The sequence below is a fragment of the Scomber japonicus genome, chromosome 21 (assembly GCF_027409825.1).
Source record: "Scomber japonicus isolate fScoJap1 chromosome 21, fScoJap1.pri, whole genome shotgun sequence".
NCBI classification, from domain to species: Eukaryota; Metazoa; Chordata; class Actinopteri; order Scombriformes; family Scombridae; genus Scomber; species Scomber japonicus.
In genome coordinates this window covers 3,808,848-3,825,043 of record NC_070598.1, presented here as the reverse complement: position 1 = coordinate 3,825,043, position 16,196 = coordinate 3,808,848, and the positions used below count along the sequence as shown (strand labels likewise).

The window sequence follows — 16,196 nt, the reverse complement described above, 5'->3', positions numbered from 1 at the left end:
TTGAGTCTGTATTGTTTTAAATGAAAGAAAAAGAAGACATGATAGTTTAACATGTTTTCCATTAAAATCAACTAGTTTCATAAAACATCTCTGGTAGATTGACTTTGATATATTACAGTTAAGACTCTTTTGGTGCTTTAACTCCTTTCTGGGAGGCCTGGATGCTATTTTCTTTGAAGTCTAATTTCTGTAAAAACAGGTTAAAATAATTTTCCCACCCTGAAAGTTTTTCTCACGTTCAAATATTAAAGTGTGAATATCAAATTTACCGTATGTAAAAACCACAAAAGTGAACGTTAGACCTCAAATGTTTGACGAGGCCGAACGCCAACATCTATATGAGTTCCTTATTTAGAAAGTAACTGAAACTGTGAAAATTAAATTTGAAAAAAAACACAAAAATTCCTCCCTCCTTTCCTTCTTTCCTCCCTCCATCCTACCTTCCTTCCTTCCTTTCTTCCTCCTTTCCTTCTTTCTTCCTCCCTTCCTCCTTTCCTTCCTTCTTTCTCCGTTCCTTCCTCCCTTCCTTCTGTCCTTATACACCGCCGCTCTATCTCCCCCCTGCAGAGTTTCACCCCCCCCCCAAAAAAAGGCAAGAGATATTTGCTGAAGTTTTCCTCCCTTCCATCTTACCTTTCCTCCCTTCCTTCCTCCCTCCTTCCCTCTTTCCTTACCTCCCTCCTCCCTTCCTCCTTTCCTTCCTTTTTCCTCCCTTCTAACCTTCCTTGACTCAAGGACAACAGAGGGTTAACCTTCCTGTCGTCTTCCGCGGTCAAATGGACCCCGTCAGTTTTAAATGTTCCTTCCTTCCTTCCTTCCTTTCCTCCATCCCTCCTTCTCTCTTTCTTTCCTCCCTCCCTCCTTCCTTCCTTCTTCCTTCCTTCCTTCCTTCCTTCCTTCCTTCCTTCCTTCCTTCCTTCCCTTCTTTCCTCTGTCCTTCTTTCCTTCCTTCCTCCCTTCCTCTTTTCCTTTCTCTCTCCCTCCCTCCCTCCCTCCCTTCTACCTTCCTTCCTTCTTTCCTCTGTCCTTCCTTTCTCCCTTCCTTCTTTCCTCTGTCCTGTGAACGTTAGACCTCAAATGTTTGACGAGGCCCAACGCCAACATCCATTTGAGTTCCTTATTTAGAAAGTAACTGAAACTGTGAAAATTAAATTTGAAAAAAAACACACAAAAATTTAGCTTATACACCGCCGCTCTATCTCTATATCCCCCCTGCAGAGATTCAGCCCCCCCCCACCCCCACCCCCCCAAGAAAAGACGAGAGAGATATGTGCTGAAGTGGAAGCGGAGACTTGCTGACAGCTCTGAAACTGGGGAGAAAAGATGGCTCAGTGGGGAGAGGAGGACAAGTTGACTGATAGAGCCTGAAATGGAGGGATACGAGAGTGGAGACCAAACCCCAGAGGCCTGCAAGCGGTAGATAGCTTCCTCTTCCTCCTCCTCCTCCTCCTCCTCTTCCTCCTCCTGGGTCTCATCCCTCCATCTCTGTCTGCAATGCAAATTCTCATTACTCCTCTGTGCTGTAGCGAGCAGCTCCAGAGTCGTCCATTCCTCCTCACTCCTAACTCCTCACTCGTTACTCCTCACTCACCTAACTCCTCACCAGCATCCAGAGTTTGTTTGTGTCGTCCTCCTGGGTCAAATTGACCCCGTCTTTTTCGTTCGTTTTCGTTCGTTCCTTCCTTCCTTCCTTCCTTCCTTCCTTCCTTCCTTCCTTCCTTCCTTCCTCCTTTCCTTCCTTCTTTCCCCCCTCCTTCCTCATCCCTCCTTTCCTTTCCTCCCTCCCTTCCCTCCCTCCTTCCTCCCTCCCTCCTTTCCTTCCTTCTTCCTCCTTTCCTTCCTTCTTCCTCACTTCCTCCTTTCCTTCCTTGTTTCTCCGTTCCTTCCTTCTTTCCTTCCTCCCTCCCTCCCTGCTACTTCCTTCCTTTCCTCCCTCCTTTCCTTCCTTCTTTCCTCCTTCATTCTTCCTCCCTTCCTTCCTCCCTCCCTCCCTCCTTTCCTTCCTTCTTTCCTCCCTCTAACCCTCCCTCCACCTTCCTTCCCCCCCCTTCCTTCTGTCCTTCCTTCTTCCTCCCTTCCTCCCTTCCTCCTTTCCTTCCTTCTTCCTCCCTTCCGCCCTCCTGTCCTTCCTTCTTCCTCCCTCCCTCCTTCCTTCCTTCCTCCCTCCCTCCCTCCTTTCCTTCCTTCTTCCTCCCTTCCTTCTTCCTCCATTCCTTCCTCCCTCATACCTTCCTTCCCTCCCTCCTTTCCTTCCTTCTTTCCTCCCTCCCTCCTACCTTCCTTCCCTCCCTCCTACCTTCCCTCCCTCAATCCCTTCTTCCTCCCTTCCTCCCCCCTCCCTCCTTTCCTTCCTTCCTTCTTCATCCATTCCTCCCTCCCTCCTTTCCTTCCTTCTTCCTCCCTTCCTCCCTCCTTTCCTTCCTTCCTTCCTACCTCCTTTCCTTCCTTCTTCTCCTTCTTTCCTTCTTCCTCCTTCCCCTCCTATCTTCCTCCCTTAACTCGAGGACACCCGGAGGGTTAAACCCGACTCCACGTTGCCAGCCATCGAGGATCAAGTGGTAAAACGAGACAGAGATGATAATGATGATAAGAGGACACGCTGGATTATTTCTTTATTATTCCAACGGCACTTAAACGCAGCACAGCATCTCTGGAATAGTTGGGTAAGAGCTGGGCTTTAGTCTTTGATGTGATAATAGCTAGTTGGGGTGTTGTGGTTTCTCTGTCAAGACTCAAGTGGAAAATTGCCTTGCACTTTTCTGGCAAACCCGTCTGCTTCGTCACGTGTCTAAAAAAACCCGCACATACACATCCACCGAGGCTAGGCTGATATCCATGTCTATCAGGGAGGGGGGGTGGTGGGGGAGGGGGGGGTTGGGGAGGGGGGGGGGTGCTATATAGGCCTCCGCTTGGGCTGACTGAATCCTGTTTCCAAGCCGACTGTTTCCTTCTTTCCTTCCTTCCTTCCTTCCTTCCTTTCTCCTCTTTCTTTAGTTTTTCCTTCAGTCTTCCTCTCCTTCATTCCTTCCTTTCCTTACTCTTTTCCTTCCTCCCTCCCTCCTTACTTCTTTCTTTCCTTCCTTCCTTCATTCCTTCCTTCCTCTTTTCCTCCCTCCCTCCCTCTCTCCCTCCCTCCCTCCCTCCCTCCCTTCCTTCATTCCTACCTTTCCTTCCTTCCCTCCTTCCTCCCTTCCTTCTCTCCTTACTTCCTTCCTCTTTTCCTCCTCCCTCCCTCCCTCCTTACCTTTCCTTCCTTCATTCCACGTGTCTGAAAAAACCCGCACATACACATCCATCCACCGAGGCTAGGCTGATATCCATGTCTATCAGGGAGGGGGTGGGAGGGGGGGTTTGGGGGGGGGGTGTGCTATATAGGCCCCCGCTTGGCTGACTGAATCCTGTTTCCAAGCCGACTGTTTCCTTCTTTCCTTCCTTCCTTCCTTCCTTCCTTCCTTTCTCCCTCTTTCTTTAGTTTTTCCTTCAGTCTTCCTCTCCTTCCTTACTTCTTTCCTCACTTCCTTCCTCCCTCCCTCCCTCCTTACTTCTTTCTTTCCTTCCTCCTTCCTTCCTTCTCTCCTTACTTCCCTCCCTCCCTCCCTCCCTGCCTTCCTTCATTCCTACCTTTCCTTCCTTCCCTCCTTCCTCCCTTCCTTCTCTCCTTACTTCCTTTCTCTTTTCCTCCCTCCCTCCTCCCTTCCTCCTTTCCTTTCCTTCCCTTCCTTCATTCCACATGTCTCAAAAAACCCGCACCTACACATCCATCCACCCAGGGGCTGATATCCATGTCTATCAGGGAGGTGGGAGGGGGTTGGCGGAGGAGGGGGGGGGTGTGCTATATAGGCCCCCGCTTGGCTGACTGAATCCTGTTTCCAAGCCAACTGTTTCCTTCTTTCCTTCCTTCCTTCCTTCCTTCCTTTCTCCCTCTTTCTTTAGTTTTTCCTTCAGTCTTCCTCTCCTTCCTTACTTCTTTCCTCACTTCCTCCCTTCCTTCATTCCTTCCTTTCCTTACTCTTTTCCTTCCTCCCTCCCTCCTTACTTCTTTCTTTCCTTCCTTCCTTCCTTCTCTCCTTACTTCCCTCCCTCCCTCCCTCCCTTCCTTCATTCCTACCTTTCCTTCCTTCACTCCTTCCTCCCTTCCTTCTCTCCTTACTTCCTTCCTCTTTTCCTCCCTCCCTCCCTCCCTCCCTTCCTTCATTCCTACCTTTCCTTCCTTCCCTCCTTCCTCCCTTCCTTCTCTCCTTACTTCCTTCCTTCTCTCCTTACTTCCCTCCCTTCCTTCCTTCATTTCTACCTTTCCTTCCTTCCCTCCTTCCTCCTTTCTTTCTCTCCTTACTTCCTTTCTCTTTTCCTCCCTCCCCCCCTCCCTTCCTCCTTTCCTTTCCTTCCTTCATTCCACGTGTCTGAAAAAACCCGCACATACACATCAATCCACCGAGGCTAGGCTGATATCCATGTCTATCAGGGAGGGGGGTGGGGGAGGGGGGGAGGGGGGGTGTGCTATATAGGCCCCCGCTTGGCTGACTGAATCCTGTTTCCAAGCCGACTGTTTCCTTCTTTCCCTCCTTCCTTCCTTCCTTCCTTCCTTCCTTCCTTCCTTCCTTTCTCCCTCTTTCTTTAGTTTTTCCTTCAGTCTTCCTCTCCTTCCTTACTTCTTTCCTCACTTCCTCCCTTCCTTCATTCCTTCCTTTCCTTACTCTTTTCCTTCCTCCCCTCCCTCCTTACTTATTTCTTTCCTTCCTTCCTTCCTTCATTCCTTCCTTCCTCCCTCCCTCCCTCCCTTCCTTCATTCCTACCTTTCCTTCCTTCCCTCCTTCCTCCCTTCCTTCTCTCCTTACTTCCTTCCTCTTTTCCTCCTCCCCTCCCTCCCTCCCTCCCTCTCCTCCTTTCCTTTCCTTCCTTCATTCCACATGTCTGAAAAAACCCGCACATACACATCCACCCAGGGGCTGATATCCATGTCTATCAGGGGGGGGGGGTGGGGGGGGGGGGGGGTTGGGGGGGGGGTGTGTGCTATATAGGCCCCCGCTTGGCTGACTGAATCCTGTTTCCAAGCCGACTGTTTCCTTCTTTCCTTCCTTCCTTCCTTCCTTCCTTCCTTCCTTTCTCCCTCTTTCTTTAGTTTTTCCTTCAGTCTTCCTCTCTTTCCTCACTTCCTCCCTTCCTTCATTCCTTCCTTTCCTTACTCTTTTCCTTCCTCCCTCCCTCCTACTTCTTTCTTTCCTTCCTTCCTTCATTCCTTCCTTCCTTCTCTCCTTACTTCCCTCCTCCCTCCCTCCCTCCCTCCCTTCCTTCATTTCTACCTTTCATTCCTCCCCTCCTTCCTCCCTTCCTTCTCTCCTTACTTCCTTTCTCTTTTCCTCCCTCCCTCCCTCCCTCCCTTCCTTCATTTCTACCTTTCATTCCTCCCCTCCTTCCTCCCTTCCTTCTCTCCTTACTTCCTTTCTCTTTTCCTCCCTCCCTCCCTCCCTCCTTCCTTCATTCCTATCTTTCCTTCCTTCCCTCCTTCCTCCTTTCCTTCTCTCCTTACTTCCTTTCTCTTTTCCTCCCTCCCTCCCTCACTCCCTCCCCTTCATTCCTACCTTTCCTTCCTTCCCTCCTTCCTCCTTTCCTTCTCTCCTTACTTCCTTCCTCTTTTCCTCCCTCCCTCCCTCCCTTCCTCCTTTCCTTTCCTTCCTTCATTCCACGTGTCTGAAAAAACCCGCACATACACATCCACCAAGGCTAGGCTGATATCCATGTCTATCAGGGAGGGGGGAGGGGGAGGGGGTTTGGGGGTTTGGGGGGGGGGGGGGTGCTATATAGGCCCCCCGCTTGGCTGACTGAATCCTGTTTCCAAGCCAAACCCATCGGTCTGGTTTCTCTTCCAGTTAAGTCTAGTGTGGGTCTGGTGGTGCTGGTGGTGCTGAGTGGTTGGGAGTGGTTTGTTTTTTTACCCCACCAGTGGAGCTCACTACGCTGCAGAGAGGTGAGCGCTGGGAGATGCTTCACTGACAGCCTCCACTCGCTCCGCTGGATCTACTGATTTAACCCTCCACCCGTCCTCCTCACGGGTCAAATTGACCCCCGTCTCTTTTGACTGTTCCTTCTTTCTTTCTTTCCTCCCTCTTTCTTTACTTCCCCCTCCTTCCTTACTTCTTTCCTCACTTCCTTCATTCCTTTCCTCCTCTTTTCCTTCCTCCCTCCCTCCTTACTCCTTTCCTTCCTTCCTTCCTCCCTTCCTTCTCTCCTTACTTCCTTCCTCTTTCCCTCCCTTCTTCCCCCCCTCCTTCCTTCCTCCTTCCTTCCCTCCTCCCTCCCTTCCTCCCCCCCTCCTTTCTTCCTTACTTCCCTCCCTCCCTCCTCCCTTCCTTCCTCCCTTGACCTGAGGACAACAGGAGGGTTAAGTCAGGACTTCCCAGAAAGACATAACTAACTAATTGTCTTGGTTGAGGGGCGGAGGGATCTTCGTACGCTGGGCCACATTCACAGGTTACACCGAGCGCCAGAAACACATGCAGATGCACTTACTCGTCTTTCGTCTCCAGTTTCATAAAATGCTCAGACTCAAGACTCACTTTTTATAAATCTTACCACATTCCCTCCAAAACCCCAGGGCAATAAAAACTGGTCTGTGTACAGCATATACAGTATATCCAATAATAACACTAAATGGCTACTATTGAGGAGAACAAAGTGCAAGAACAGTGTTCACTTACCACCAGTTGCCACGGTGATTTCACGCAGGAAATGTCCATAAAAAGGGAAATCGAAGGACAGATTAACTCTCTGTGAGGGCAAAAAAACAGACAGATGACCCGGGTCAGACAGATAGAGGTGGGCGGAGGAGCAGGAAAAAAAAAAAGAAAGAATAAAAAAATTTGGAAACAGAAAAGAAAATATGGAAAAGAAAGGACTGTGTTTTATATCTGTTCTGCTTTTATGAGGCATTTCAGGTAGGAAATATAAAATAGAGAAGAAAAACATGCACAAGAAAAATCAACGTAACAATTTCAGTGAAGGAAACATGTCCCCATCTCTTCTGACTGTTCCTTCTTTCCTGCCTTCCTTCCTTCCTTCCTTTCCTTTTTCCTTCCTTCCTCCTTTCCTTCTCTCCTTACTTCCCTTGTCTCTTCTTTCTTTCTTTCTTTCCTTCCTTCCTTCCTTCCGTCCTCCTGTCCGTCCTTCTCTCCTTACTCCTCCCTCCCCTACTCCTTTCTTTCCTTCCTTCCTCCTTCCTTCCTTCCTTCCTTCCTTCCTTCAATCCTCCTGTCCTTCCTTCCTCCTTTCCTTACTCCTCCCTCCCCCTACTCCTTTCTTTCCTTCCTTCCTTCCTTCCTTCCTCCCTTCCATCCTCCTGTCCTTCCATCCTCTTGTCCTTCCTTCCTCCTTTCCATCCTCCCTTCCTTCTTTCCTCACTTTCTACCTTCCTTCCTTCTTTCCTTCCTTCCCCCCTTTCCTTCTCTCCTTACCCCCCCTACTCATTTCCTTCCTTCCTTCCTTCTTCCTTCCTTCCTTCCTCCCTCCCTCCCTCCCTCCCTTCTTCCTCCTTTCCATCCTTCCTTCTCCCTCCCTCCCTTCCTTCCTTCCTTCCTCCCTTGACTAGAGGACAACCGTCCATCGAATTGGGAGATTTCTACATTTATCAATTCATTCCTTCCTTCCTTCCTTCCTTCCTTCCTTCCTTCCTTCCTTGTCTTCTTGTATTCTTTTTATTTTATCCCTTCAGTCTCTTCTCGCTGCTGCCAGAAAGCGTTCTAGAGAAGGAGCGTCCACAGTAAACAAGCTATTATACATGATCCTAGATTATGTCCTTTCCTCCCTTCTTCCCTCTCTCCTTTCCTTCCTTCTTCCTCCCTCCCTCCCTTCTTCCTTCTTCCTCCCTCCCTCCTTCCTTCCCCTCCCTCCTTTCCTTCCTTCCTTCCTTCCTTCCTTCTTTCCTCCCTACCTCTTTTCCTTTCTCTCTCCCTCACTCCCTTCCTTCTTCCTCCTGTCCTTCCCTCCTCCCTCCCTCCCTTCCTCCTTCCTCCTTTCCATCCTTCCTCCCTCCCTCCCTTCCTTCTTCCTCTTTCCTTCCTCCCTCCCTCCCTTCCTCCCTCCCTCCCTCCCTTCCTTCCTCCCTTGACTAGAGGACAACAGGAGGGTTAACTCCCGTCCATCGAATTGGGAGATTTCTACATTTATCAATTCATTCATTCATTCCTTCCTTCCTTCCTTCTTTCCTTCCTTCCTCCCTCCCTCCCTTCCTTCTTCCTCCTTTCCTTCCTCCCTTCCTTCCTTCCTTCCTCCCTTGACTAAAGGACAACAGGAGGGTTAACTCCCGTCCATTGAATTGGGAGATTTCTACATTTATCAATTCCTTCCTTCCTTCCTTCCTTCCTTCCTTCCTTCCTTCCTTCCTTCCTTCCTTCCTTCCTTCCTCCCTCCCTTCTTCCTTCCCTCCCTCCTTTCCTTCCTTCCTTGCTTCCTTCTTTCCTTCTTTCCTCCCTGCCTCTTTTCCTTTCTCTCTCCCTCACTCCTTTCCTTCCTCCCTCCCTCCCTCCCTTCCTTCTTCCTCCTGTCCTTCCTTCCTCCCTCCCTCCCTCCCTTCTTCCTCCTGTCCTTCCTTCCTCCCTCCCTCCCTTCCTTCTTCCTCCTTTCCTTCCTCCCTCCCTCCCTCCCTTCCTTCCTCCTTTCCATCCTTCTTCCTCCCTTCCTTCTTCCCTTGACTAGAGGACAACAGGAGGGTTAACTCCCGTCCATCGAATTGGGAGATTTCTACATTTATCAATTCATTCATTCATTCCTTCCTTCCTTCTGTCCTTTCCTTCCTTCCTTCCTTGTCTTCTTGTATTCTTTTTATTTGATCCCTTCAGTCTCTTCTCGCTGCTGCCAGAAAGCGTTCTGGAGAAGGAGCGTCCACAGTAAACAAGCTATTATACATGATCCTAGATTATGTCCTTTCCTCCCTTCTTCCCTCTCTCCTTTCCTTCCTTCTTCCTCCCTCCCTCCCTTCTTCCTTCCCTCCCTCCTTTCCTTTCCTTCCTTCCTTCCTTCCTTCTTTCCTCCCTACCTCTTTTCCTTTCTCTCTCCCTCACTCCCTTCCTTCTTCCTCCTGTCCTTCCTTCCTCCCTCCCTCCCTTCCTTCTTCCTCCTTTCCTTCCTTCCTCCCTCCCTCCTTTCCATCCTTCCTCCCTCCCTTCCTTCTTCCTCCCTTCCTTCCTTCCTCCCTTCCTTCCTTCCTCCCTTGACTAGAGGACAACAGGAGGGTTAACTCCTGTCCATCGAATTGGGAGATTTCTACATTTATCAATTCCTTCCTTCCTTCCTTCCTCCCTCCCTCCCTCTTCCTTCCTCCCTCACTCCCTTCCTTCTTCCTCCTTTCCTTCCTTCCTTCCTCCCTCCCTGCCTCCCTTCCTTCCTCCTTTCCATCCTTCCATCCTCCCTTCCTCCCTCCCTTCCTTCTTCCTCCCTTCCTTCCTTCCTCCCTTGACTAGAGGACAACAGGAGGGTTAACTCCCGTCCATCGAATTGGGAGATTTCTACATTTATCAATTCCTTCCTTCCTGCCTTCCTTCCTTCCTTTCCTTCCTTCCTTCCTTCCTTGTCTTCTTGTATCCTTTTTATTTTATCCCTTCAGTCTCTTCTCGCTGCTGCCAGAAAGCGTTCTGGAGAAGGAGCGTCCACAGTAAACAAGCTATTATACATGATCCTAGATTATGCCAGAGGGAGTAATCCTGTGGCAGACCGCGCTGAGGCTCACAGACTGGACGGCCAATCCTCAGCTTCTCTTTTCCACAGCGCTGTGATGGGGTTGACCTCTGCGGCTGTGTTCTGTTTTACGACCTCATTGGCCAATTTCTGTCGGTGTCGGGGGCCAAAGCGCTGGCAGGAAGTAGTGCCAGGAAGTTCTCTTTCTCTTTCTCTCTCTCTCTCTCCATCTCTTTTTCTCTCTTTCTGCTATTCCTATTCCAGCACTCCTCCAGACTTTTTTTTTTTGATGCACTTTCTCAAGACTTTAACTGCCCTCCTTGCCTTCCTTCTCCCCTCCCTTCTTTCCTTCCTTCCTCCCTCCCTCCCTCCTTTCCTTCCTTCTTTCCTCCCTCCCTCCCTTCTTCCCTCCCTCATTTCCTTCCTTCCTCCTTCCCTCCCTTCCTTTCCATCCTTCCTTCCTCCCTCCCTCCCTTCCTCCTTTCCTTCTTCCTCCTTTCCATCCTTCTTTCCTCCCTCCCTTCCTCCTTTCCATCTTCCTCCTTTCCATCCTTCCTTCCTTCCTTCCTTCCTTTCCATCCTCCCTTCCTCTTCCTCCTTTCCTCCCTTCCTCTCTCCATCTCTCTCTCTCTCTTTCTGCTATTGCTATTCCAGCACTCCTCCAGACTTTTTTTTAATGAACTTTCTCAAGACTTTTCTTTGTAATACCTTCCTTCCTCCCTCCCTTCTTCCTTCCTTCCTTCTTTCCTCCCTACCTCTTTTCTTTTCTCTCTCCCTCACTCCTTTCCTTCCTTCCTCCCTCCCTCCATTCCTCCCTCCTTTCCTTCCTTCCTCCTTCCCTCCCTTCCTTTCCATCCTTCCTCCCTCCCTCCCTTCCTCCTTTCCTTCTTCCTCCTTTCCATCCTTCTTTCCTCCCTCCCTTCCTCCTTTCCTTCTTCCTCCTTTCCATCCTTCCTTCCTTCCCTCCTTCCTTCCTTTCCATCCTTCCTCTCTCCATCTCTCTCTCTCTTTCTGCTATTCCTATTCCAGCACTCCTCTAGACTCCTTTAACTGCCATCATATAATAAACTGTATTTGTTTAATAATGCTCCTCAAGCTAAACACGACGGGGCCGAATTTCAGCAGCACAGATGGTTTTCACTTCTTCTTCTTTTTTTTCACTCACTTTTTTTTTCACTCGCAATCAAATTACACCAGGGCAAGATTTCCATATCTGCTTTCAACTTCAACTTTCGATTTCTACATTTATCAATTCATTCCTTCCTTCCTTCCCTCCTTCCTTCCTTTCTTCCTTCCTCTTTTCCTTTCTCTCTCCTCACTCCTTTCCTTCCTTCTTCCTTTCCTTTCTTTGCAATACAATCAAATTACACCAGGGAATGATTTCCATATCTACTTTCAACTCCCATCCATCGAATTGGGAGATTTCTACATTTATCAATTCCTTCCTTCCTTCCTTCCTTCTTTCCTTCCTTCCTTCCTTCCTTCCTTCCTTCCTTCCCACTTTCCCTTCCTTCTTCCTCCTTTCCTTCCTTCCTTCCTTCCTTCTTCCCTCCCTCCCTTCCTTCTTCCTCCTTTCCTTCCTTCCTTCCTTCCTTCTTTCCTCCTTACCTCTTTTCATTTCTCTCTCCCTCACTCCTTTCCTTCCTTCTTCCTTTCCATCCTTCCTTCCTCCCTCCCTCCCTTCCTTCTTCCTCCTTTCCATCCTTCCTTCTTCCCTCCCTCCCTTCTTCCTCCTTTCCTTCCTTCCTTCCTTCCTCCCTTCCTCCATCCCTTCCTTCCTCCTTTCCTCCCTCCCTCCTTCCTTCCTCCCTCCCTCCCTTCCTTCCTCCTTTCCATCCTTCCTTCCTCCCTCCCTCCCTTCCTCCTTCCTCCTTTCCATCCTTCCTTCCTCTGTCCCTCCCTTCCTTCCTCCTTTCCATCCTTCCTTCCTCCCTCCCTCCCTTCCTTCTTCCTCCCTTCCTTCCTTCCTCCTTTGACTAGAGGACAACAGGAGGGTTAACTCCCGTCCATCGAATTGGGAGATTTCTACATTTATCAATTCCTTCCTTCCTTTCTTCCTTCCTTCCTCCCTCCCTCCCTCCCTCTCTCCCTCCCTCCCCTCCTTCTTCCTCCTTTCCTTCCTTCCTTCCTTCTTTCTTTCCTCCTTACCTCATTTCCTTTCTCTCTCCCTCCCTCCCTTCCTTCTTCCTCCTTTCCTTCCTTCCTCCCATGACTAGATCTCCAGCTAAACACGACGGGGCCAAATTTCTTCTTCTTCTTCTTCTTCTTTCTTTGCAGTACATTTCTCGCTATCAAATTACACCAGGTCAAGATTTCCATATCTGCTTTCGACTCCCGTCCATCGAATTGGGAGATTTCTACATTTATCAATATTTTTCAGAAGTCTGAGAAACCTCCCACGTCCGTCCCTATAAACTATTCAGAGAGAGAAAAACAAAAGTTCTTTCCTCGCTTCCTTCCTTCCTCCCTCCCTTCCTTCTTCCTCCTTTCCTTCCTTCCATCCTTCCTCCCTCCCTCCTTTCCTCTCTTCCTTCTTCCTCCCTCCCTTCCTTCCTCCCTCATTTTCTTCCTTCTTCCTCCTTTCCTTCCTCCCTCCTTTCCTTCCTAAATTCCTTCCTTCCGTCCTTCTTCCTCCTTTCCTTTCTCTCTCCCCCACTCCTTTCCTTCCTTCCTTCTTCCTCCCTCCCTTCCTTCCTCCCTCATTTTCTTCCTTCTTCCTCCTTTCCTTCCTCCCTCCTTTCCTTCCTAAATTCCTTCCTTCCATCCTTCTTCCTCCTTTCCTTTCTCTCTCCCTCACTCCTTTCCTTCCTTCTTCCTTTCCATCCTTCCTCCCTTCCTCCTTTCCTCCCTTCCTTCTTCCTCCCTCATTTTCTTCCTCCTTCCTCCTTTCCTTCCTCCCTCCTTTCCTTCCTAAATTCCTTCCTTCCGTCCTTCTTCCTCCTTTCCTTTCTCTCTCCCTCACTCCTTTCCTTCCTTCTTCCTTTCCATCCTTCCTCCCTTCCTCCTTTCCTCCCTTCCTTCTTCCTCCTTTCCTTCCTCCTTTCCATCCTTCCTTCCTCCCTCATTTTCTTCCTTCTTCCTCCTTTCCTTCCTCCCTCCCTTCCTTCCTCCCTACCTCTTTTCCTTTCTCTCTCCCTCACTCCTTTCCTTCCTCCTTCCTTCTTCCTTTCCTCCTTTCCTTCCTTCCTTCCTCCTTTCCATCCTTAGTTCCTCCCTCCCTCCCGAGGTGGAAGGAGAGGAGCTCTTTCACTGCTGCTGTTTCAACCTTATCTCTTTGAGATGAAATAGTATCAAACCCTGACTGTAGCTCTCCTCTCTGTCGATATGCAGGAAGTGATCAATCTATCAGTTGGGGCTTTCGGGTGCAGCCGCAGTCCATTTTATTCATTTTATTCCTCATTGCTGCTCGACTGTTATTCATATTTCATATTTAAAGCATGAAAAGGTTTGTGTTGCTGCATGAGGAAATATATATATATATATATATATATATATATATATATATATATATATATATACACACACACACACACATAAAACTACACAGTAAATAAAATATACATTACTGAGAAGACTTATCTGGTCTTTGTGTGGCTGCCATTGGTTTTACCTTTATATTTAACCAGTGTCTGTGTGTGTGTGTGTGTGTGTGTGTGTGTGTGTAGTTCAAACTAAATGATGTATTATATTATATTGGTCTAAACTATTTATAATATGATTGATATATGATCGGCTTTTACAAACAGTTCAATTAACCTTCCTGTCGTCTTCCCGGGCCATCTGTTTTGACTATTCCTTCCTTCCTTTCCTTTTTCCTCAGTTCCTACCTTCCGTCCTTCTCTCCTTACTCCCCCCTCACCCTACTCCTTTCTTTCCTTCCTTCCTTCCTTCCTTCCTTCCTTCTTTCCTCCTTACCTCATTTCCTTTCTCTCTCCCTCCCTCCCTTCCTTCTTCCTCATTTCCTTCCTTCCTTCCTCCCTTGACTAGAGCTCCACGACGGGGCCAAATTTCTTCTTCTTCTTCTTTTTTCTTTGCAGTACATTACTCGCAATCAAATTACACCAGGGCAAGATTTCCATATCTGCTTTCGACTCCCTTCCCTCCTTCCCTCCCTCCCTCCTTCTTCCCTTCCTTCCTTTCCTTCTTTCCTCCCTCCCTCCCTCAGAGAAAACGAGAAGAAAATTAAAGCTAAACTGATTTAATCTGCAATTCTGTTTAGTTTTAGTTAGTTCTGCTTTGTTCATTGTAGTTTTATTCTTATTTATTTTAGCTAAATTATTTTTTCACTGCTAGTTTTAGTTTTACTTAACTATAATAACGCTGACCTCTCGGTGGATTATCATGCATATCTGGATGATTGGTTATTTTTTAATCTTTTTTAAATACTGAATCCTTCCCTCCCTTCTACCTTCCTCCTTTCCTTCCTTCCTTCTTACTCCCTTCCTTCCTCCCTCTTTTCCTTCCTTCTTCCTCCATTCCTTCCTCCATTCCTTCCTCCTTTCCTTCCTTCCTCCCTTCCATCCTTCCTCCCTCCTTTCCTTCCTTCTTCCTCCCTTCCTTCCTTCTTCCTCTCTCCCTTCTTTCCTTCCTTCTTTCTCCCTCCTTTCCTTCCTACCTTCCTTCCTTCTTCCTTCTTCCTCTCCTTCCTTCCTCCTTTCCTTCCTTCCCTCCTTCCTTCCTCCTTTCCTTCCTTCTTCCTTCCTCCCTTCCTCCCTCCCTCCTTTTCTCCCTCCCTTCTTCCCTTCCTTCTTCCTCCCTTTCTTCCTTGACTCGAGGACAACAGGAGGGTTAACTATAATAATAATCTAATAATATCTAGATGCACATTACTGGTTATTTTTTAATCTTTTTTAAATACCTAATTTCTAAAAAAAACATGCTCTATTAATAAAGTTTTAGAGCTACTGTAGAGTTTGAACTTTCTTCAGTATGTTTGAAAAAAAAAAAAAAAAAGCCTCAAACTGCAAAACTGGCACACGATGAACTCAAACTACTATTTGTGATATTTCAAATCATGCTTCTGCATAAACCTCCCTTTTTAAAATCAGATTTTTATTTAATAAGCACGGAGAAACTTTCCACTGTCGGTATCTGAATGTTAAACACAGTGAAGCTCAACATCCAACTGGAGAGAAATAAAGACTCAATGTTTAACTGAGATTAAACTAAAAGCTGTTTGAGTCTTCAAACATCCAAACAGGAAGTGAGTCTCTTACCGCTGCTTGTCTGTGCGTGTTGGACAGAATCCCGTGGATCTTCACTTTCTCTTTGTCCATCTGCTCGATATTTACCCACAAGTCTTTGCTCATCTGATCCGCCGGGGCCGTACGTTTTAGATGTGTAGTAGTTGTGATCCGTGTCTTCCTGCAGAGAGACGGAGACGGAAAGAAAAGAAGAGTGTGATGATTATTCTGTTAGTTTAAACTTCCTGTCGTCAAATTGACCCCGTCTGTTGTGACTGTTCCTTCTTTCCTCCCTCCCTTCCTTCCTCCCTTCTTTCCTTCCTCTCTTCCTCTGTCCTTCTTTCCTTCCTCCCTCCCTCCTTCCTTGTTTACTCCTTTCCTTCTACCTTCCTTCCTTCTTTCCTCCTACCTTCCTTCCTTCCTTTCCTTCTTTCCCTACTTCCTTCCTAACTCCTTTCCTTCCTTCTTCCTCCCTTCCATCCTTCCTCCCTCATTTCCTTCCTTTGTCCTCCCTTCCTTCCACCTTTCCTTCCTTCTTCCTCCCTTCCTCCCTTCTTACCTGCCTCCTTTCCTTCCTCCTTCCTTCCTCCCTCCCTCCCTCCCTCCCTCCTTTCCTTCCTCCTTCCCTTCCTTCCTTCCTTACTCCCCCCCCCCCTCCTTTCCTTCCTCCTTCCTTCCTTCCTTCCTCCTCCCTCCCTCCTTTCCTTCCTTCCTTCCTCCCTTCCTTCCTTGTATCGAGGACAGCAGGAGGTTGAAGGTAATTTAAATGTAACACAGTTTTAAGTATTGCGTGGAGATATTGCTGCTCTGCTCTGTGAATTCATCTGTGAGCTTTTAATATGCAGCGTACACAGCTCTACCTTTACTGAACATAAAATCTCATTTATAAAGAAATATCCTGCAGCTCATTGTTTCCTCTAAACTGATATGAGCTCAAATTACATTCAAAATCTAATGTGATCCTTCAAATAACAATTTAAAGCTTCAAACTCAAACAGGAAACCGACACAGGAGCGCAGAGTGACTCAATAATGTTAGAATATATTTAATTCTCCTGTGGAGTAAATTACCTGTTAAATTAGATTATATGACTATTAAAAAAAATCTTGTGTGTGCTTTATTAGTCTTTTTCATCTTTTATTAATCCATCTTTCCTTCATTCTGTCCGTCCATCCTTTCTTTCTTCCCTTCCTGTCTTCTTTCCGTTCCTTCCTTCCTTTCATCCTTCCTTCCCTCTTTTGTTCCATCTTTCCTTCCTCCCATCCTTCATTCTGTCTGTCCATCCTTTCTTTCTTTCTTTCTTCCCTCCCTCCTTCCTTCCATCTTTCCTTCCTGTCTTCTTTTCTT

General features: G+C 47.7%; 1 protein-coding gene across 1 annotated transcript in view; it reads right to left on the bottom strand.

Annotated features, from left to right (window-relative positions):
• LOC128382821 (plexin domain-containing protein 2-like) overlaps positions 1–16,196 on the bottom strand; it is an 85,685-nt gene that overhangs the window by 67,280 nt on the left and 2,209 nt on the right. Inside the window, 3 exon segments of the mRNA XM_053342822.1 lie at positions 6,696–6,765; positions 14,883–14,990; positions 14,992–15,030. Coding sequence (XP_053198797.1) covers positions 6,696–6,765; positions 14,883–14,990; positions 14,992–15,030 — 217 coding nt within the window.